The sequence below is a fragment of the Pelophylax lessonae genome, assembly GCF_965119305.1.
Source record: "Pelophylax lessonae genome assembly, chromosome: 9".
Taxonomy (NCBI): Eukaryota; Metazoa; Chordata; class Amphibia; order Anura; family Ranidae; genus Pelophylax; species Pelophylax lessonae.
This window is the reverse complement of record NC_138776.1, coordinates 252,402,914-252,424,914: the sequence shown is the minus strand read 5'-3', so window position 1 is coordinate 252,424,914 and position 22,001 is coordinate 252,402,914. Positions and strand designations below refer to the sequence as shown.

General features: G+C 45.4%; 1 protein-coding gene across 1 annotated transcript in view; it reads right to left on the bottom strand.

Annotated features, from left to right (window-relative positions):
• The window catches only part of LOC309564368 (uncharacterized protein), a 770,106-nt gene that overhangs the window by 141,754 nt on the left and 606,351 nt on the right, over positions 1-22,001 (bottom strand). The window contains exons 8-11 of the mRNA XM_082268995.1: positions 14,327-14,422; positions 11,822-11,919; positions 9,921-10,032; positions 6,901-7,902 (exon numbers count right to left, since the gene is read on the bottom strand). Coding sequence (XP_082125121.1) covers positions 6,901-7,902; positions 9,921-10,032; positions 11,822-11,919; positions 14,327-14,422 — 1,308 coding nt within the window. The remainder of the gene's footprint in view (positions 1-6,900; positions 7,903-9,920; positions 10,033-11,821; positions 11,920-14,326; positions 14,423-22,001) is intronic.

Genomic DNA, 22,001 nt, shown 5'->3' with positions numbered 1-22,001 from the left:
AATCTTCCTGCGTTCCACGAACCAAAAACCGGAAGTGACGTTATGACTCTTGGCTCCACCCTACGCGTTTTGTCACTCTGACGTCATCTGGAGAGGCGCCATGCTGCCGTTCCTTCCGTTATTTAAATAAAATATCTCACTTACATAAAAAGATAGCAGTAACCAGAGCTGTGTCGTCTATTGCGGATTTCCGGGAATCTTCCTGCGTTCCACGGACCAAAAACCGGAAGTGACGTTATGACACTTGGCTCCACCCTACGCGTTTTGTCACTCTGACGTCATCTGGAGTGGCGCCATACTGCCGTTCCTTCCCGTTTTTAAGGTATAATGTAACTAGGCAACTGGCTGAGTGGCCCACCCACAGGAGAAACATCCAATTGGCTTACCCGGAAACCTCCCAATGCTTAAGCCTAATCTGAGGACGATGCAAAATAAGTATATGGGATTGTCCCGGAACTGAAGCGTAAACAGCCCTGCTGTATATAGATGTGGCTCCAACCTCTGATTACCACTCAGGCCGGTTGCCTAGTTAAATAAAGAAGTTTATTTTATTTCATGGCAAATGCTGTGAATACTTACGTACACGAGATTTTTTATTTTTAATAAATTTGCAAAAAATTCAAACAAACTTCTTTCACGTTGTCATTATGGGGGATTGTTTGTAGAATTTTGAGGAAAATAATGAATTTAATCCATTTTGGAATAACAAAATGTGGAAAAAGTGAAGCGCTGTGAATACTTTCCGGATGCACTGTAGGTGTGTTATAAGAGCACTGGTTGTTTTATCGCCTTGAGTATTAGAAGAAAATAAATAAAAGACACAAAAGAGACAATGGAGGAATATCCTGTTTATTTGGAATTGACAGGGCATGTATCCATATACTGTATACCAATACCAGTGCCGGGACAAGGTGATCCAGCGCCCAGGGCAAAGATGCCAAACTGCGCCCCCCTTCCCTTGGGAGTAGGGTCAGGGCGCCCCCATCCCTGCAAAAAAACACTGCGCCCAGGGCAGCCTCCCCTCCTGCCCACCCCTTGTCCCGGCCCTGACCAATACTGATATCAGATCACTATCCAGACTGAATGATTTTGCGTGGTCTTCAAAAACCTAATACAGAGATCTGACTGCCCAAATCCTGATATGAATGGCAAGGGAAATCAGGGGGTTAAAAAGTGTTAAAATGTATATATAAAATGATGGAGGATTTATTTATGATCATGATGAATGCAAATTATATGTTTTTAAATATTATTTGCAACCAAAATCTATAGATCTCCAGCTTTGGGAGGAACAAAATACAATAAAAGCTTGGATTGCGAGCATAATTTGTTCCGGAATCCAAAGCACTCGCATATCAAAGCCAATTTCCCCATAAGAAATAATGGAAACTCAGGTGATTCGTTCCACAACCATTTATTCATAATTCCTTCAGTTTAGAGTCCATATGAAAAGATGATAGCAATGTATGTGATTGGTTGTCTAACCATAAAATGTCCATCCACAAATGGCGCCTCCACAAGGGGATTAGAAGCAAAATCCAGCAGGAGCTACAGAGTATAAAAGAGAAAAGAGGCGCCTCTAAGTGTAGCAATATGGTTACATTTAACCACTTCCGGATACTGCAGCAGGGCGGCCCTCCTGCACGAACCGACGTAGGTATACATTGGTTGCACTCCTGCAGCCAGGGGGCGAGCGCGCTCCCGCCACCACTCGTCAGCGGGGACTCCGATACACGGGGCAGGCGGCTCCGATTGCCGCCTGGCACCCGCGATCGCTCCACGCTGAGAGAGAAGAACGGTTAGTTGTTGTAAACACAGCTGACCGTTCTTGTCTCTGCAATGATCACAGAGCTCATGTGATACTTCTATATAGGATCACAGGTCTCTGTGATCATTTCACAAGCCACACCTCCATACAGTTAAAAACATGCCCCTAGGTACTTCTCAGCCACATCGGTTGTCATTACAAGACAGCCGGCCGTCGGCTATGGACGCCGGTACCGGGGTGATACCTCTAGCTGCAGTCATCACTCCGGTACAGCACTTTCCGATATATCGGCAATATCGGTCACCTCCGGGGCCGATTCCTATATATCGGGAAAAGTGCATATCGGCCCTCGATAGATCGGCTTTGCTGATAATCGTTCGATCCCTAGTTGAAATGGCTGCTTCAAACCCCACCTGAACTGGGATGGAATAGAAACTAAAATATTGCTAAAAAGGAGCACACAAGGTACACTAACCTCCAGGAGTTGATTAAATGATCCCTACATCAGGCTACAATATGTTCAAACCATCCTTTCTTAAGAATGAAGAAATACCGGTTAATTGGTTGAGTCACTTTATTACCCCCTGCCGCCCTCTCCCAGCTCTTTAACCAGCTAAAGACCAGGCTTTTTCTGGCACTTTTTATTTACAAGTTTAAATTAGTATTTTTTTGCTAGAAATTTACTTATACCCCCCCCAAACATTATACATTTTTTTTTTTTTAGCAGAGAGCTAGGGAATAAAATGGCGATTATTGCAATTTTTTTATGTTACACGGTATTTGCGCATCGGTTTTTCGAACGCAATTTTTTGGGGTAAAAAAAACATCTGCGCGCGAGCAGACGGTAAAAGCAATTCAAGATTTATAGTGTACTATAAATATGCATACATACACACATTCAATTCCTCTATCCTTTACTAGCTGAAGAAAATGAACAATCATGTCTATGCTATAGGGATACACTAAAAGTCATATTACCTCTGTTATAGCTGGTACACAATTTCCTTAATGAACAGGACTTCCAGCATTAAGAGATCAGAGGAAAATAGGTTCTTGATCTTGGAATTCTCTCTTTAATTTCACTAATGGAGCTTCGGTGTTGTCTCATGGTAGAGTCCTCCTTTCAGCTTTTTGCTGTGGGCCTTGTATCTAAAGGGATGGGGGCGCTTTACATTTTTTTTTTTCTTATTTATTTTACTTTTTGTTTTTACACTGTCCCTTTACTTTTTTTATCACTTTTATTCCTATTACAAATAATGTAATTATTCCTTGTAAAGAAATAAGGACAGGTCCTCTTTTTGGAGAGGTCTAGTGGTAAAAAATTTTTTTTTTAATTTTTTGATTTAAAAAAAAAAAAAAAATACTTTCAGCTTGTACCGGAAGTGACGTCATGACGTGGCACTGGTCCTCCAAAGCCATAGAGGTGATCAGAGAGTATCTACTCTTTAATCGCCTATGTGAGCAGCTGGCCAAGACGTTGGATCATTTCTCGGGCGAACCAGTGGAAACGGTAAGCCCGAGAAAGACCTGCGAGTGGCGGGGGTTGTACCCTCCCACCACTTTTCGAAAAGCATTCCAGCGGGTCATAAGCTGGTTTCATAAGAAAGTAAGCTTTCAGCTAAAAAAAATGGTTCTGGGGTTATGGCTGATATCCTTAACCCAGTAAACCTGGTAAACCACTTGCAAACTGCAACGCATATACACATATTGCTGTCGGCAAGTGGTTAAGAGGTCCTAAATGCTAGAAGGTGGAGCATTCCGATCATGCGACCTCAGTGATTGACGGTCACAAGATCGGAAAGCTCCTGATCGCAAGTAGGCATTGGGAGCTTTCCGATACCCACCGGTAACAGCGTTGAGAGAGCCAGGGTGCATGCTCTTAGCACAGAAATGTTCACATTTGGGATGCATATAAGTCATCTCTCTGCATTAAAGCCCACCGGCCAAGAGACCGCATATATGCAAAGAGGTTAAAGCAGAGTCAGTAGGCTTGCACAATACTATACACTGTAGATATGTAAGCTGATACACTCTCTCCCCGTGTCATACAGATCCATTGGCGGCAAGTGTAAAAACAGCAAAAGTTGAGGCTTTCAAGTGGCCAAGCTCCCGGTCCAGATGGAGTAAATGGGGCACTTGGATTCTGTGTCTCCAGATATACAGATCTAAGTTCCGGCCGCTTCCGATTCACTGGAAGTGCTTTCCCAGGATACCATGGAAGACAGCAGCAATGGCTAGAAGCATGTTGGGCGCTCACAGGGGAACAAACGTAGCTGGATGTCCTGACAATGCGTTTCGGGATGTGGCCCCCTTCCTCAGGTCATGTGACATAAAACCGGCAATGAAGTTCAAGTCGTTGACTCAACCAGCTACCAGTATCTGTAAGAGAACGTTTGCTGTGCAAAGACGTGTCCCCGTCAGAAACCTGACAATCGCCAATGCGCATGCGCGAACTCACGCAACCGTGCGCACGTTCACGAATACGCAACGTGCGTTAGACATTGGCCCCAAAGGGACTATTTAAACCCAGCCCTTACACTGCTCCAGTGCTGCTTTATCTTCAGCCTTGGATACCTGTTTACCTGCATCCGTTCCTAGTTCCAGACCCATCTTGTCTTGAGGATTCTCTGCTCTCCACCTGCACCGACCTTGGCTTGTCCCGTGACCTCTCTTCCTGTCTGCTTCTACTGGCTTCTACGTTACCGATTGGCTCCTGACCTGGCTTGTCTTACCACGCTTCTGTCGTTGCCAGATCCGTCCATCCTGCCCAGGAGGCTCCTCCTATTACCCAGGAACTCCTGCTTCCAGCACCTGCTGCCTGCTCAACATCCTGCTCATCGGACTTCTCTGGCGACCTTCACCAGTAGCCATCGTCCGCTTCAAGCAAACCTCCAGGCGCTCGTGCTACTCTATACTCCAGTGCCCCCTGTCTGCACTATCAGGGGTCCCGAGTCGGAGGTGCAAGAGAGGTCTTCCTCACAGTGTCAGGCTCATCTTCAGGTACGTGATAGTATCTCTTCATCCCTAACAACAGAGGATGGTTTGAACATATTGCAGCCTGATGCTGGGATCATTTAACCAACTGTACAAAAAAAGTGGCAACCACCCCAACTTATAACTAGACTTTGCAGCAAAGTGCACATGGAAAGGCAGTGCACATCACACACAAACAAAAGATTTCCCAGCACACTTACTAGTCATCCTGCAAAACAACCGAATTGACCCTGTCTAACAGTTTACATTAAAAACAGAGGGATATGTTTGCACATATTTGCAAATATATGTGTAAGCCGCGGTGCCCATGCCAAGAGACCCCTGTATATACTATGGTCCTAACTCTAAAGTTTCCAGAGTCTTCATAGTAGACTATGTAGATACATACAAGAATGGCTAGATTTAGGGCAGGTATGCCTGGAGGAAGCAAACCCCTGATTTAAGGCACAGAGATGCATGGGACGCCCAGCAAAAGCACAATGGTAGGAAAGGCATCCAGTGTGTCCCTGCATTCATTTACTCAACTCCTGGAGATTAGGGTATACTTGTGCACTCCTTTATTGACAAACTTTTTATTTTGCTATTCAGTACATATAAGTCAGACTAGGCATTGGATGGTTGTGTTGACTTGTTCTCACCACCTGATGGCTGCAAGTTAGTGGTGCACTGAAATGAAAACTCCAGTGCCGAAACTGAAACCGAAAATTCAGGATGGACTTAGCCAAAACGGACAGTTTTTAATAAAAAAATGTAAAATTTAATTAATGTGGTTGGCATTTTTGCATTGAAGTTAATAGGACACGATTTTGCATTGAAGTGAATAGGATGCTATTTTGCATTGAAGTCACTAGGGGGCGTATTTGCATTGAAGTCCCTAGGGGGCGTATTTGCATTGAAGTCACTAGGGGGCGTTTTTGCATTGAAGTCACTAGGGGGCGTTTTTGCATTGAAGTCACTAGGGGGCGTTTTTGCATTGAAGTCACTAGGGGGCGTTTTTGCATTGAAGTCACTAGGGGGCGTTTTTGCATTGAAGTCACTAGGGGGCGTTTTTGCATTAAAGTCACTAGGGGGCGTTTTTGTATTGAAGTCACTAGGGGGCGTTTTTGCATTGAAGTCACTAGGGGGTTGTTTTTGCACTGTAGTCAACAGGACGAGATTTTGCATTGATGCTAATGGAACGAGATTTTACATTATTAGGACACAATATTGCATTAAAGTCAATGGGACGCAATTTGCATTGAAGTCACTAAGGGACGTTTTTGCATTGAAGTGAGTGGGACACGATTTTGCTTTGAAGTGAATGGGACGCAATTTTGCATTGAAGTGAATGGGACGCAATTTTGCATTGATGTATTGAAGTTAATGGTACATGATTTTGCGTTGAAGTGAATGGGACGCGATTTTGCATTGAAGTGAATGGGATGTGATTTTGTATTGAAGTGAACAGGACGCGATTTTGCATTGAAGTAAATTGGACATGATTTTACATTATAGTCAACAGGACACTATTTTGCATTGAAGTCGATGGTACGCATTCAATTTTGCATTGAAGTCAATAGGACTCAATTTTGCATTGAAGTCACTAGGGGGCATTTTTGCATTGAAGAGAATGGGACACGATTTTGCATTGAAGTAAATGGAACACTATTTTGCATTGAAGTCACTAGGGGGCGTTTTTGGTATTACAGTCAATGGGATGCAGCTTCGGCCCCTTTTTTTTTTCTATTGGCAAAACGCCGATAACACTATTTTTGCCCGATTAATTTTTGGTGGCTAAGATATTGGTGCATTCCTACTGCAAGGGCTAAAAAGTCCCCAACTAAAGATACGTTAATATTTTCAAACATGGTATATTTCAGACCCCAACATAAAGTACATAAAAAAAGTTGCAAAAACACTATATGCTTCATTTACAGTCACCCCTGAACCCCACATTGATTACTGCTCTGTGGAGCTGTAAAAGGTCTGTTTCTGCTAAGTAGCAGCAAACTCATGCAAAGAATGGGCACAATCCATGATACGACCCTGGCTCCTTCTACACGCAGAAAAACTGTAAACTGCCATCACTAAAGGTGCACAATAATTTGGCATCCATAATTATACAGCCCTGTTTATGTGTACGCTTACTTAACCGTCACCTCCTAAACCCAGAGCCTCTTGTCCCCGGTGAGAACTTAGATGTGAGATAAGAGAAGATTTTTTTGAAAACCGTTTCCCACATTCCGAACACGAATATGGTCGATCACCTGTGTGCGTTCTTTGATGTGGAATAAGATGGGCTCTCTGCGTAAAACTTTCCCCACATTCGGGGCAGGAAAATGGCTTCTCTCCTGTGTGAAGTCTTTCGTGTTTGGCAAGAAGCGATTTTTCAGAAAAACATTTCCCACATTCTGAACAGGAATAGGGCTTCTCCCCGGTGTGGCTTCGTTGGTGTTTAATAAGGAGCTCCTTCCAAGAGTAACTCTTACCGCACTCCGAGCATGAAAATGGCTTCTCTCCCGTGTGAGTCCTTTCATGGGCAATAAGAGTGGCTCTCAGGGAAAAACATTTCCCACATTCCGAACAGGAATAAGGCTTCTCCCCCGTGTGAACTTTTTCGTGTCGGATGAGAGTGTATTTGCGTGAAAAACATTCTCCGCACTCAGAGCAGGAATACGGCTTCTCTCCTGAGTGAGTTCTCTGGTGTGAGATAAGGTGCACTCTCTGGTTGAATGACTTTCCACATTCCGGACAGGAAAACGGCTTCTCAGCTGTGTGAGTCCTCTGGTGTGTAGCAAGGTTGGATTTTTCAGTGAAACATTTCCCACACTCTGAACAGGAATATGGCTTCTCCCCTGTGTGTGTCCTCTGGTGCGCAATGAGCTTTGCTCTCCTGGGAAAACATTTCCCACACACAGAGCACGGGAAGTTCTCACCGCCTCTAGTTGCTACAAGAAAAGTGATGGGAGGGGATTGATCAAGAAAAGTCTCCCTGTGTGTGAAGGGGTTAGATGACAGATCTGCACTGGGGAGGACTGGGCAGAGAGCTGGGGTTATCTGGATGTTTGCTGAATCATTGGATGTGATATCATTGTCTTCTATTTCATCATCTGGAGAGATAATGATCTGTTTCTTTGTGCTGTACTTTCTGTATCGCCCATCTGGAAGAAATTACAAATCAATGGGAACAGAGGTTATTGAAGTAATGTATAGGAACAATCTGTACATATATGCCTAATCAATTAAAATATTTATATTTTATTTTTATGGGCTTTGTTCTCTATCACCACATAGAATTTTGTCAATCATAGGCTATTCGAGCCAGGCAATGGAAGCGGACGTTTTCAGTGCAGAGAGTGGTGCCCTATCCTTAGGCCACACTTGATAAAGGAGCGCGCATGTTCAGTGAGAGCCTCGCGCATGCTCGGAAACGCGCGGTGTTCCCTGGCTCTGTGGTGACGTCAGGGCTTTTTTTCAGCGGGAACGCGGGGGAACGCAGTTCCGTCACCTCCAGCACTGAATGTATGCCATGGCAAGGGGTGCTGGAGGGTCTACTGATGCTGGCTGCTGGGGGATCTATTGATGCTGGAGGGAATCTATTTTTGCACGGCAATCTATTGTTGCTGGTGGAGGATCTTTTGAGACTGTGGGTTAATTGTTGCTGGAAGGGATCTACTGTTGCTGGCTGCTAGAGAGTCTATTGATGTTGGCTGCTGGGAGATCTTTTGCTGCTGCTGGGGGGAGTCTATTGCTGCTGGCTGTGGGGGATCTATTTTATTGCTTTCCTTGTTATCATAACCAAATTCCATACATTCCACTACAAAATTATACTTGGCTCTATATTCTCTAAAAGGGACTGTACTGGAAGCTGGGTAGGGGGTGGATAGAGGTGGAACCATAGGTTAGTGCTCAGAGGTGGGTAGGGGGCGGAGACACAAAGTAGCTTAGAAGGGGGAGTTCCTGCACCCATTTTCTGAGAAAAAAAGCCCTGGGTGACGTCATACCTTAGCCGGCGCTGCGCCTCCACCAGTGGACCGCACAGCTGAGAGCCGGAAGCAGCCTCTCTCCACGCTGAAGATTCCATGCTGAACGGAGATCGAAGACACATTTACATCACAGAACTCCAATGCCGGTTTTCTCCCTGCCGCTGAAGCAGCCTCATCCGCAAAGAGCTTCACCTTATTCCTACTACCTAATGTGAGTTTTTAAATGTGCTATGTACCTTGGATTAATAAATAGTACACTCAGAGGCGCTCTCCTATTTCCTTCTTTATTTCATATCAAACTGAGCATGTGCAGCTGAACTACACTTACTGTGTCTTATCTGGACATGTCCAGAGTGAACGTGCAGGAGGGGGAGGATCTGTGCATACAGGATCACACAGCCTTCTTACACAATGCAGAGGATTAATCACTTAAAGTGTTACTAAACCCAGTAATATACAAAATGTTCATCAGCCCCCCCCTCCCCCCCCCCCCCAGTTTATAAGTATTTTTTTTACATTAAAATACTGCAGCTATATACCTTGTAAGCTGATCTGTATTCTGCGGTCACGTGATACTCTGCAGGGTCTGCCCGAGTCCAGAGTGTTCATGTAGGAGGAGATTTCACTGCCTCTTGAGATCCTCTACAGCCTGTGTCCTCATGCTTTTATGGGAGGCGAGGCATCCATCAATCAAGATGTGACATCCCACCCACTGTGTTCTTTTTTAGTTACTGGGCATGGAGGAGGAGGGAGGGACTGGGCTGTCATTTAGGATCTGTATACACGCCCACATGTGTGATGTTAATACCATGTGACCTGAATAGCTCAGCTAAAACCAGGAAGTGTCCTCTCCAGCAATAGAGACCAAACTGAGCATGTGCAGCTGAACTACACTTACTGTGTTTTATCTGGACTTGTCCAGAGTGAACGTGCAGGAGGGGGGAGGATCTGTGCATACAGGATCAAACAGCCTTCTTACACAATGCAGAGGATTAATCACTTAGGTTACACAGTATAACAAGCATGTTATTCTGCATCTACAGACAGATTTTACTGTTGTGGGTTTAGTAACACTTTAATGTACTCTTGTGATTTGGAGTCTTATCTTTGGGCCCTGGGCTCCTCCTGTTTTTGTGTGCTTTGATTCAAGAAGAATCTGGGACCCCTTTATGGATTTATAGTTTATTACTCACCTGTGCTGATCTCTGAAGGGATTTCCTCCTCCTTACACAGCATATCATCCCTCATATATGCCTCTTCTGCTTCTTCTTTAACTTCAACTTTCACAACAATCAAATTCTCATCCTGAATAATGCAAAATGAAAGTAAATTATTAATAAACTAGTAAATGATTAAATGTTCAGCCTACATAGATTATCAGCAATCTGTTATACTTATTGAACATAAATATATACATAAAATAGGGTATGTTTGAACAAAGCACAGGATCATTTTAGGGGGTTTACAAATTCCCCTGATATTTACATAAAGTGCTTCTAAAGGCAAAAGTTTTTTTTTTACTTTAATGCTTTCTCTGCATTAAGGTAAAACACCTTCTGAGTGCAGCGCCCCCCCCCTCTTTTACTTACACGGGCCCGATCTCGATCCAGCAATATGCACGAGAGCTCCATTGGCTCCTGTTGCTGTCAATCACAGCCCACTAAAGAGGGAGCAGGGCGGGGGGGGAATGGACACAGACAGCAAGGCTCAGGAGCAAGCCCACTTGAGTGTCCCTATAGCAAGCGGCTTGCTATGGGGGCACTCAGTAGGGGGGGGGGGGGAATTAGTCTGCTCTCTGCAATAGTTTATAGGCAAGTATAGCAGTTCCTTGGGAAAGTATTCATAACTTATAGAAATTTTCCACATTTTGTTACAACCAAAATCGTAAATGTATTTTATTGGGATTTTATGTGAGTTTATGTACGTTTTGAAAAATAAAGACAATTTTTGAAACAAATCTGGTACTGAAGTGTTAATTTTTGTTTAATGTTTAATGGCTGGCATGCTGGCACCCTGTGTTGAGTGGCTGGCTGGCACCCTGTGGTGGATGGCTGGATGTCTGGCACCATGTGGAGGGTGGCTGGCTTGCTGGCACCCTGTGGTGGGTGGCTGGCAACCTGTGGTGGGTGGCTGGCTGTCTGGCATGCTGTGGTGGGTGGCTGGCTGTATGGCACCCTGTGGTGGGTGGCTGGCTGGCAGGCACCCTGTGGTGGGTGGCTGGCTGGCACCCTGTGGTGGGTGGGTGACTGGCACAGGGGCTGTGGGTAGCTGGCTGGTACAAGGCCTGTGGGCGGCTGGCTGGTACAGGGCCTGTGGGCGGCTGGCTGGTACAGGGCCTGTGGGCGGCTGACTGGTACAGGGCCTGTGGGCAGCTGACTGGTACAGGGCCTGTGGGTGGCTGGCTGTCTGGTACCCTGTGGTGATAATAACCGACAGTGGCTGGCTGGCTTGTACAGGGCCTGTGGGTGGCTGGCTGGCTGGTACAGTGCCTGTGGCTGGCTGGTACAGGGCTTGTGGGTCAGTGGCTGGCTGGCTGGTACAGGTCCTGTGGGTGGTTGGCTGGTACAGGGCCTGTGGATGTGGGTGGCTGGCTGGCACCAGGCTGCTGTGGATGGGTGTATGGCTGTGATACACTTCTGCGAGACTAGTCCTGACTCCAGACGAGGCTGTCCAAGGTGAGGAAGGCAGCCTAAGAAGGCAGAATAAAGTCACAAAAATATCGGCAATATCGGCCAGTTCTGGGGCCGATACCGATATATCGGGGAAAGTGCATATTGGCCCTGCCGATAATCGGCCGATCCCTACAATGTATTGACTCCAGGGGCTGAATACAAATGCCCCCCACACTTTTAACATATTTATTTGTAAAAATGTTTGAAAACCGTTTATCATTTTCCTTCCACTTCACAATTATGTGCCACTTTGTGTCGGTCTATTACATAAAATCCCAATAAAATACATTTACGTTTTTGGTTGTAACATGACAAAATGTGGAAAATTTCAAAGGGTATAAATACTTTTTCAAGGCACTGTAACATTTTATTTTAAAGAAAAAAAAAAAAGAATGTTTAGAACCACTTTAAATCTCATCTACCTGATCCTCCTGAGGGATCTCCTGGTGTTCCTGTGTGGAGTCCCGGGAATACAGAGGACGGGGACATCTCTCTGGGGGATTTCTGTTACTGGATCCATCTGTAGGAAACACACATTTTAAAGCCCATCTGAAGTTAAAACAAAAATTACGTAGAAACTTATTAGAGCGCACATACTTATATTGATACGTCTTACATATTTTGGTCATTTCATTGCTGCACCAGCACCAGCCTATAACCCAAGTAACAAGCACCAGGTTTGTGCCTTTGACAATGTCCTCATTGTGACGAAACGTGTCAGGCACGCCTGCACGTCGACACGCTTACCTTGGCTTCCCTAACATTCCAAGCGCTTTCATATGGTTGGATATGTGAGTTGCCATTTTATCTGCTTTTTACATTTATTAAAGAAGAATACTATGCCATTGGAGTCTCCTGTTTATTTTGAGGTTTATGGTGCATTAAGGCTGACTATTTAGTGGAGTTTTGAATCGCTACCTGCATTGATCAGATTGACCGATTTGCATTTTCCAGGGGAAACTTTTGGATACATGCCCATTTTGACCTACCCTAACCGGTGGTTAATTTTTTCCGGTAAGGAACATCTTCTTCTCCTACCTTGATCCTATCTCCTGGTGTTGGACTTCTTGGTTCCTTGCCTTTTGGGGTGTATCTTCATCATTTGTGGGACTATACATTGAACTGGATTTTCTCATCATTTGTGTTTGATACCGGTTGGCGCTGTACTATTACTATTATTTGTGCATGAGAACACCAGTCTCTATCCAAAGGTCCGACACATCCCCATTGCCTCGTCACAAATACAGCACTGCAATCAGCAACACTATGGGGCTGATTTACTAAAACTGGAGAGTGCAAAACCTGGTGTAGCTCTGCATAGAAACCAATCAGCTTCTGACTTCGGCCTCTTCAGTTAAGCTTTGACAATAAAAGCTGATTGGTTTCTATGCAGAGCTGCTCCAGTTTTAGCAAATCTACCCCTTTCTGTCTGCCAGTTGCAGTGCCGTAAAAGTGATGAGCAGGGGGACGGGGGTGTTGGACCGCTATAGAGAGACTGCTGACCTTTCTAAAGCCTGCTCCTTGGAATTTGGGCTACCCCTGGGGAGCAAGGGCGTGCCTTCAATCATAAAGACTCATCAATTAACCACTTTACGTCTGCTCACAGTAATACTACTGCGGCAGAGTGGCTCGTTATCGTCTGACGACGTAGTATTAACGTCGTCAGACACTCCCCCTTCTGGGCGGCGCTTGCGCGCCGCCGGAGGCTCGCTCCCGCTGTTTTCATTCACAGCGGGAGTCGGGCCAGGGGAGGAGCAGCGGCGATCGCCGCTGTTCTTACCCGATCGTCGGGGATCGAGTCTGGAGATCCGCCCGCTGTGTGTAAACACAGCGGGCGGATCTCCATAGTGACAGGCAGTGACAGATTGCAGGGTTCAGCATAGCTGGACATCCGATCTGTCCATGACTCACTCAGTCACCTCCCCCCCTACACGTCAGTAAGCACCAGGCATACATTAACCCCTCCCTCTCCAATAAAATGAACCCCTTCCCTGCCAGTGTCATTTTTACAGTAACAGTGCATATTTATAGCACTGATTACTGCAGTAATGTCACTGGTACCCCCAAAAGTGTCAAAAATGTCAGTCAAGGGTCCTATCTGTCCGCCGCAATGTCGCAGTCCCGCAAAAAAAAAAAATCGCAGATCGCCGCCATTACGCGTTAAAAAAAAAAACACCAAAAATGACAGAAATCTTTCCCTTTGTTAGTAAACGCAATAACTTTTGCGCAAACCAATCAAAATACGCTTATTGCGATTTTTTTTTACCAAACATAGGTAGCAGAAAACAAATTGGCCAAAAATTTTTTAAAAAATTGGTTTTTACATCTTTTTTTGGGGGGAATTTCATATAAAAAAATGTTAAAAATAGTTATTTTTTCAAAATAAACGCTCTTTTTTTGTTTATAGCGCAAAAAGTAAAAATCGCACAGGTGATCAAATACCACCAAAAGAAAGCTCTGTTTGTGGGAAAAAAAGGACGTAAATTTCGTTTGGGTACGGCGTCGCACGACCGCGCAATTGTCAGTTGAAGTCGCACAGCGCCGAATCGCAAAAAGTGGCCTGGACGGAAGACAGCAAAATCCTCCGGTGGTAAAGTGGTTAAAGAGGAAGTAAACTTCCATTCATTATTTATACCTATAGGTAAGCCTATAATAAGGCTTACCTATAGGTACCGTAAATATCTTCGAAATGTGCACCGTTTAGGGGATATTTACTGTAGGATACAACAGCTTTAAGGCTTGCCATAGATGACTTGTTTTTGACAGCCAGCGGACTGATCGAAAAAAATAAAAAAAATAAAATGATTCTCAATCCATACAGTTGAGGCAGATAGAGGAATCCTTCCCTTTGAGACATTGTATTTTGACAGCGGGGATCAGAATACACTGATCAGTGGCTGCAGCCTACTGGCTGATTTATAACCCACCTGTGTTGATCTCTATAGGGCTTTCCTCCTCTTTAATCCTTGCATGGCCTTCTTCCTCCTCCTCAGCTTTGACGTCTCTCTGAGGGGTTCTGGTGTCTGTGAATAAAGATGAGAGTGAAGCCCCCTGTACTGAGATGTAGGAGAGACCCCAGAGAGAGTGTGTGTGGGGGGGAGACTGGTCACGTAACCCCCAGCTCTGCTGATCCCCCGCTCAGTAGTAACCCCCAGCTCTGCTGATCCTCCGCTCAGTAGTAACCCCCAGCTCTGCTGATCCCCCGCTCAGTAGTAACCCCCAGCTCTGCTGATGCTCTGGTTTTCTGATACTCCTGGTCACGTCTCTTGGCTGGTAACACACAATGACATGATGTGAGGAGGAGAGCCGGAGTTTCATAGAGGCTGATGGCTCCTGACCCCCCCCCCCACACTGAGTCAAAACTGTCCCCCCATTACTGTCTACTGTCAGAGGAGGGGGGGGGGAAGAAGAGATTGTTGTAGTGACCAAACAAGGAGAATCTTGGACTCTTCTCTGGATTTACTTTTTATTACTCACCTGTGCTGATCTCTTGAGGGATCTCCGCCTCCTTACATGGATCATCGCCCTCCACATACGACCCTTCTACATTCTCTTTAACTTCCACTTTAAGCACATTTTCACCCTGAAGAACAATGTTAAATAATGCATACTCTTAGATTTATTAGACCTCCTCAACAATCATATACTGTAGAAACATTATTCTTAATTTCATCTACCTGTTCCTCCTGAGGGATCTCCTGATGTTCCTGTGTGGAGTCCTGGGAATACAGAGGACGGGGACATCTCTCTGTTACTGAATCCATCTGTAGGAAACACATTGCAGTGATTGAATACAGTGTCTGCGGCAGATTTCTGGTGGTACTACAGTTTGAAAAAAAAAAAAAAAAGGGTCCCGCACCAATTTCGAAAAAGCCATTCTACACTTCCATTCTTGGCTTAATGTGCACCTAATTCACAAGGTTTCTATTTACGATACTTCTGATATGTCACGTTGGCTCCGACACATTTTTAAAAAAAATATCACCAAAATAGTATAATAGTAAAAAAAAGAAAACTGGAGGTATAAAAGACCTGTGTCATAGTGATCTGATTTACCTCCACCAAACAACCCCAATGGCGTGGGGCTGAACATACTTCGTCATAGATCCACCTTTCCATAGGGCTGGTTCACATTGGGGCAGTGAGTTGTACATGCATTTTAGGCAGGTTACCACTGAGCTCTATATAATGTGCTAAAGGAACACGGGCGCGAATGCCTAGTGCATTATCCACAGCACTTTATTAAAGGAAAAAATTAGGGTATAAACGTTAAATGTTTGATGCGTTGTACATAAACCAAGAATCTGGCCAATGGTGGAGTTTCCCTAGTTTAGAAGGATGTCCTGTGACCGCTCCAAAAAACAATAAGGTGTAACCACCCTTCTCCTGCGCTTGGTATCCAGACCCCTCGACCACACACTTCGGGGGATTGACAACTGGCTTCTCAGATGGCTCAAGTCTTGCTGCCCTTAACGGACTGGGGTAGTCCACCGGTACTAGAAGCAAAAAAGAACAAAAAAGGGCGCACCGACCTAGCGCATTATCCTCAATATAAGGCTTTATTAAATAACATAAAAATGGCTACTCACAGACGTAGATGTAAGTAAGGCGTATCAAGCTGAATTGCTCGAGAGTCCGTGTTTAGTCCATATAATTGTCCATGATGAGATGACTGACGCGTTTCGAGTGACTCTGAGGAAGAGGCTAGGCCTCGAAACGCGTCAGTCATCTCATCATGGACAATTATATGGACTAAACACGGACTCTCGAGCAATTCAGCTTGATACGCCTTACTTACATCTACGTCTGTGAGTAGCCATTTTTATATTATTTAATAAAGCCTTATATTGAGGATAATGCGCTAGGTCGGTGCGCCCTTTTTTGTTCTTTTTTGATGTCCTGTGACCACCTGAAACATTTTGGAGGACAATCCTCCTTCATCAGAGCAAACCTCTCTGATGAAGGGGGATTGTCCCTCGAAATGCGCTGGCTGGTCACAGGACATCCATCTGAACTAGAGGAGCTCCACCATTGGACAGCCCCCCAGCTCTTGGTTTTTACAACGCTTCAATCATTAAACTTATACCCTCATTTTTTTTCCTTTAATAAAGTGCTGTGGATAATGCACTAGGCATTCGCGCCCTTTTTTTTTTTAACACATTCGGCGGGCGTTACCACCGCTGAACGCACCCGATTTAAGTGACTGCAATAGGTTGCATTTTGAGGGTTAAAACATATCACCTTCTCACCGTCTGTCAAACACCCTCTGAAAAGCAATATACACCGGATCACTTTTAGGAGGGATGGCTGCATATTTGAATGAGCTCTTACAAGCAATGAAAGTCTCCACTTACCTCGTGATGGGAGGGGAGGCCGGTTCTCCATCACGACATCCTCATGTACTTCTTATGACGCTCACTGCTCTAAATGTCTGGGTTAGAATCTAAAAAGAATACAGTACTACTGGTTTAGAAAGATCAAGCTGCATTAAATAAATATTAAACATTTAAAACAAAATGATGTAAAATAAAAATAATGAGAGACAGCAAAGACTAAAGGTGAAAAACCTTGGTGACCTAGGCAAGTTATGTGATGGGGGTGAGGAGAAAGCCTTCATCTCGTATCACTATCCTCCAGAGTTGTATAAAGTACTCGAAACCCATACTTGAGTAGAAGCGGAAGTGCTCGATCAAAAAGTGACTTGAGTAGAAGTGGAAGTGCTCGATCAAAAAGTGACTTGAGTAGAAGTGGAAGTGCTCGATCAAAAAGTGACTTGAGTAGAAGTGGAAGCGCTCGATCAAAAAGTGACTTGAGTAGAAGTGGAAGTGCTCGATCAAAAAGTGACTTGAGTAGAAGTGGAAGTGCTCGATCAAAAAGTGACTTGAGTAGAAGTACTAAAGTATTCAACATTTTTTGTAGTTAAGTATTACAAGTAGTTTTTTTTTTGCTACTCAAGTACTGAAAGTAAAAGTACAAGTACTGTGTTATGTAGTTATTAAAGAAAGAAGTCAATAGTTTGAACATCATATTGTTTTTTATTATTTCAAATGCAGCTTTTATTTATACATACAGTAGCTTTTATTTTCATATGCGCTGATAATACACATGTTTTGAGCTTCATGAATCCTTCCATCTACTGTTCTGGCAGTGGTAATTTTTATAATTGTAACGAGTAACTATGCAGCACAAAAAAAAAATATCGGAGTAGAAGTATTGAAATCATTGAAAAAATGTAGTGAAGTAAAAGTGGAAGTAGGAGAAAAAAATTCTACTCTAGGAAAGTACAGATACCGCCTTTCCGTACTTAAGTACAGTAGTGAAGTATTTCTACTTAGTTACTATACATCTCTGCTATCCTCCTAGCTATGGTTTTCCTACAGCTGGCCAATTTAATGGATGTCGTGTTGACCTTGTGCAAGAGGCACCATAAGGCATCCAGTCTTATCTTCTACTCGCTCCCTCAAGACCCTTGTGCAGCAGGAACCATAAGTCATCCAGTCTTATCTTTTACTCGCTCCCTCGAGATCCTTTTGCAGTAGGCACCATAAGGCCTTTGATATTATCTTCTACTTGCTCTCTCAAGACCCTTGTGCAGTAGGCACCATAAGTTGTCCGGGCTTATCTTCTACTCGCTCCTTCAAGATCCTTGTTCAACAGACACAATAAGGCATGGAGTCTTGTCTTCTACTCGCTCCCTCAAGACCCTTGTTCAGCAGGCACCATTTGGCCTCCGATCTTATCTTCTGCTTGCTCTCTCAAGACCCTTGCGCAGTAGGCACCATAATGCATTGAGTCTTATGTTTTACTCGCTCCCTCAAGACCCTTATGCAGTAGGCACCATAAGTCATCCAGTCTTATCTTCTACTTGCTGTCCCAAGACCCTTGTGCAGCAGACACCATAAGGCGTCCGCAGGGCCGGTGCTAGACTATTTTACGCCCTAGGCAAGACCAGCTACTTGCGCCCCCCCCCCCAAAAAAAAAAAAAAAAAGGGAAGGGGTTAAATACTCCTCTATGTCATCCCCATTGACCCTGATCTGATGGTTCCTCCATGTTATGCTTTCATACCCAGTGACCCCCCCCATGTTCCTCCATGTCAAACCCGGGGACCCTAATGTCTCTCCTTGTCACACCCAGGGACTTTGATGTTTTTCCATGTCACACCCTTGGACCCCAATATTCCTCCATGTCATGCTGTCATACCCACTGACCCGGATGTTCCTCCATGTCACACTCAGGGAACCCCATGTTCCTCGATGTCATGCTGTCATACTCAGTGACCCCAATGTTCCTCTATGTCAGACCCTGATATTTTTCCATGTCACAGTTGGGGACCCTGATGTTCCTCCATGTCACACCTGGGGACCCCGATGTTCCTCCGTGTCACACTTGGGGACCCCAATTCCCCATGGCACACCCAGGGACCCCAATTCCTCATGGCACACCCAGGGACCAGTATCCTCCATGTCACACCTGGTGACTCTGATTCCCCATGGCACACCTGGTGACCCCGATTCCCTTTCATACCAGGGACGCTCCATGTAACACCCAGGGACCAGCTCGGTGCAGAGAGTCACTTCCTGCCTGGGGTTAAGGCCGTTCAGCTCCAGCTGAAGAGGATCATCATGCAGGCAGCACTCTGGTGGGCACCATTCCTGCCTCTTGGGGCCCCTCCAACAGTAGTGGAAAGCCAGGCCTGATAGTTCCACCACTGCCCAAGACACCTGGCATCTTTCTCTGTCCCTTCTTCCTCCCCTACCGCCAACTCTCCCCACAGCTCACAATAATCATTCATGATGGAGAGAGATTGCCAACTCCTGGCTGCGCCCCTAGGTGGCAATGTGCCCTAGGCAGCTGCCTAGTTTGCCTAGTGGAAGCACCGGCCCTGGGCCACGTCCGATCTTATCTTCTACTCGCTCCCTCAAGACCCTTATGCAGTAGGCAACATAAGGTGTAGAGTCTTGTCTTCTACTCGCCCCCTCAAGACCCTTGTTCAGCAGGCACTATTTGGCTTCCGATCTTATCCTTTACTTGCTGTCTCAAGACCCTTGTGCAGACACAGAATTGTAGATTGGATGGGGGGAGCATGTCAACCATCATGGTGGAAGATAAGATGGAGAACAATGGATGGCCCTGTGTACCCCATCTTCAGAAGAACCAGGTATTTCATGATGTTCCAGTGGTGGATCAGGAAGTGTGAAGAACAAGTCCACCAATGCTTAGATTATTTTATTATTTTTTAAAGTTGCAGGTTAAACAATTATCATCGAAAGAATAACGTGTATCCTTCCTTAAAGCTTGGTGTACTTTATTTCCTCCAGATATGTGCAATAATCCAGTGCAAGACTTCCTGTAATAAAGACCAGTCACTGCTGCTCCCTCTCCTTGTGCAGGATGACTGGTCTTATCTCCACCTCCCTCCTGTAGTGGGTGGAGCCTGCTGTGTCCCTCCCACAGCTCTGCTTTCTGCACAAGCTATGTGCCGCACAGTGATGTCACTGCTACTTTTATAAGGCAATATCTGGGTTTACAAAGGAGGTTGGTGCACACAAAATTGATGTATATCCTTGATGGCTTTTATGGAATATACAAGTTTTTTTGTGTTTGAAAATACAAACAGGTCTTCGCTGGTAATGGGCAAATGAGCTTCTCTGTGGATCAAGAAAATCAAATGATTCAGACGCAAATGTTGAGAATAGCTGGCCAATCCTGATTCACCTGCAAAGTGTCACATAAGCGCACTGATCCATCTACAGCAATAAACCGATTGCCTAGCGTAATCGCAGTCAGAACCATATAGGGTTTATTGGCGAGGTCAGCTTTCCTTCCCATAATGCTATTTTTACAAGGCATACAGAAATCATATGTAGGGAGCCAACCCTTGCCTCCTTCCCGGATTTCCTTCAAGATCAATAATACAACCATCACTCCCTCCCCTCATGCCAGGGTGTTGGTTTAATTCTGGACTCCGACCTGTCCTTTCAGCTGTCCAAATTTTGCAGACTTCACCTCCGTAAAAAATTTCCAAATTACGACCCTTCCCAACCGTTGAAACCCCTAAGCAACCTATTCACCCCCTTGTTATCTCTCGCCTTGACTATTGTAACTCCCCCCTCATTGGCATACCTCTCCGCAAGCTCTCCCCTCTTCAGTCTATCATGAATGTCGCTGACAGACTCATCCACCTTATCAACCGTTCAGTGTCCCCCACCCCTCTCTGCCAATCCCTCCACTGGCTTCCCATTGCCCAACGAATAAAATTCAAAACACTGACAATAACATACAAAGCCATTTACAACTCTGTCCCGAGCTACATTACCAAGCTTATCTCCAAATATCACCCAAACTATCCTCTCCGCTCCTCCCAAGACCTTCTTCTCTCAAGCTCCCTTGTCCCCTCTCCCCGAGCTACATCACCAATCTTGTCCCCAAATAACACCCAAGCCATTCTTTCCGCTCCTCCTAAGACCTCCTGCTCTCAAGTTTCCTTGTACCTTCTCTCTGAGCTACATCACCAATGTTGTCCCCAAATAACACCCAAGCCATTCTTTCCGCTCCTCCGAAGACCTCCTGCTCTCAAGTTTCCTTGTCCCTTCTCTCTGAGCTACATCACCAATCATGTCTCCAAATATCACCCAAACCATCCTCTCCGCTCCTCCCAATACCTCCTCCTCTCAAGCTCCCTTGTCCCCTCTCCCCTCGCTACATTACCAATCTTGTTTCCAAATATCACCCAAACCATCCTCTACGCTCCTCCCAAGGCCTGCTCTCAAGCTCCCCTCTCCCCGAGCTACATCACCAATCTTGTCCCCAAATAACACCCAAGCCATTCTTTCCGCTCCTCCCAAGACCTCCTGCTCTCAAGCTCCCTTGTCCCTTCTCTCAGAGCTACATCACCAATCATGTCTCCAAATATCACCCAAACCCTCCTGTACACTCCTCCCAATACCTCCTGCTATCAAGCTCCCTTGTCCCCTCTCCCCGAGCTACGTCACCAATCTTGTCCCCAAATAACACCCAAGCCATTCTTTCCGCTCCTCCCAAGACCTCCTGCTCTCAAGTTCCCTTGTCCCTTCTCTCTGAGCTATATCACCAATCATGTATCCAAATATCACTCAAACCGTCCTCTACGCTCCTCCCAAGACCTCCTGCTATCAAGCTCCCCTGTCCCCTCTCCCCAAGCTACATCACCAATCTTGTCCCCAAATATCATCCAAACTGTCCTCTACGCTCCTCCCAAGACCTGCTCTCAAGCTCCCCTGTCCCCTTTCCCCGAGCTACATCACCAATCTTGTCCCCAAATAACACCCAAGCCATTCTTTCCGTTCCTCCCATGACCTTCTGCTCTCAAGCTCCCTTGTTCCCTCTCTACATTACCAATCTTGTTTCCAAATATCACCCAAACCGTCCTCTAGGTTCTTCCCAAGACCTTCTGCTCTCAAGCTCCCCTGTCCCCTCTCCCCAAGCTACATCACCAATCTTGTCCCCAAATATCATCCAAACTGTCCTCTACGCTCCTCCCAAGACCTGCTCTCGAGCTCCCCTGTCCCCTCTCCCCTCGCTACATTACCAATCTTGTTTCCAAATATCACCCAAACCGTCCT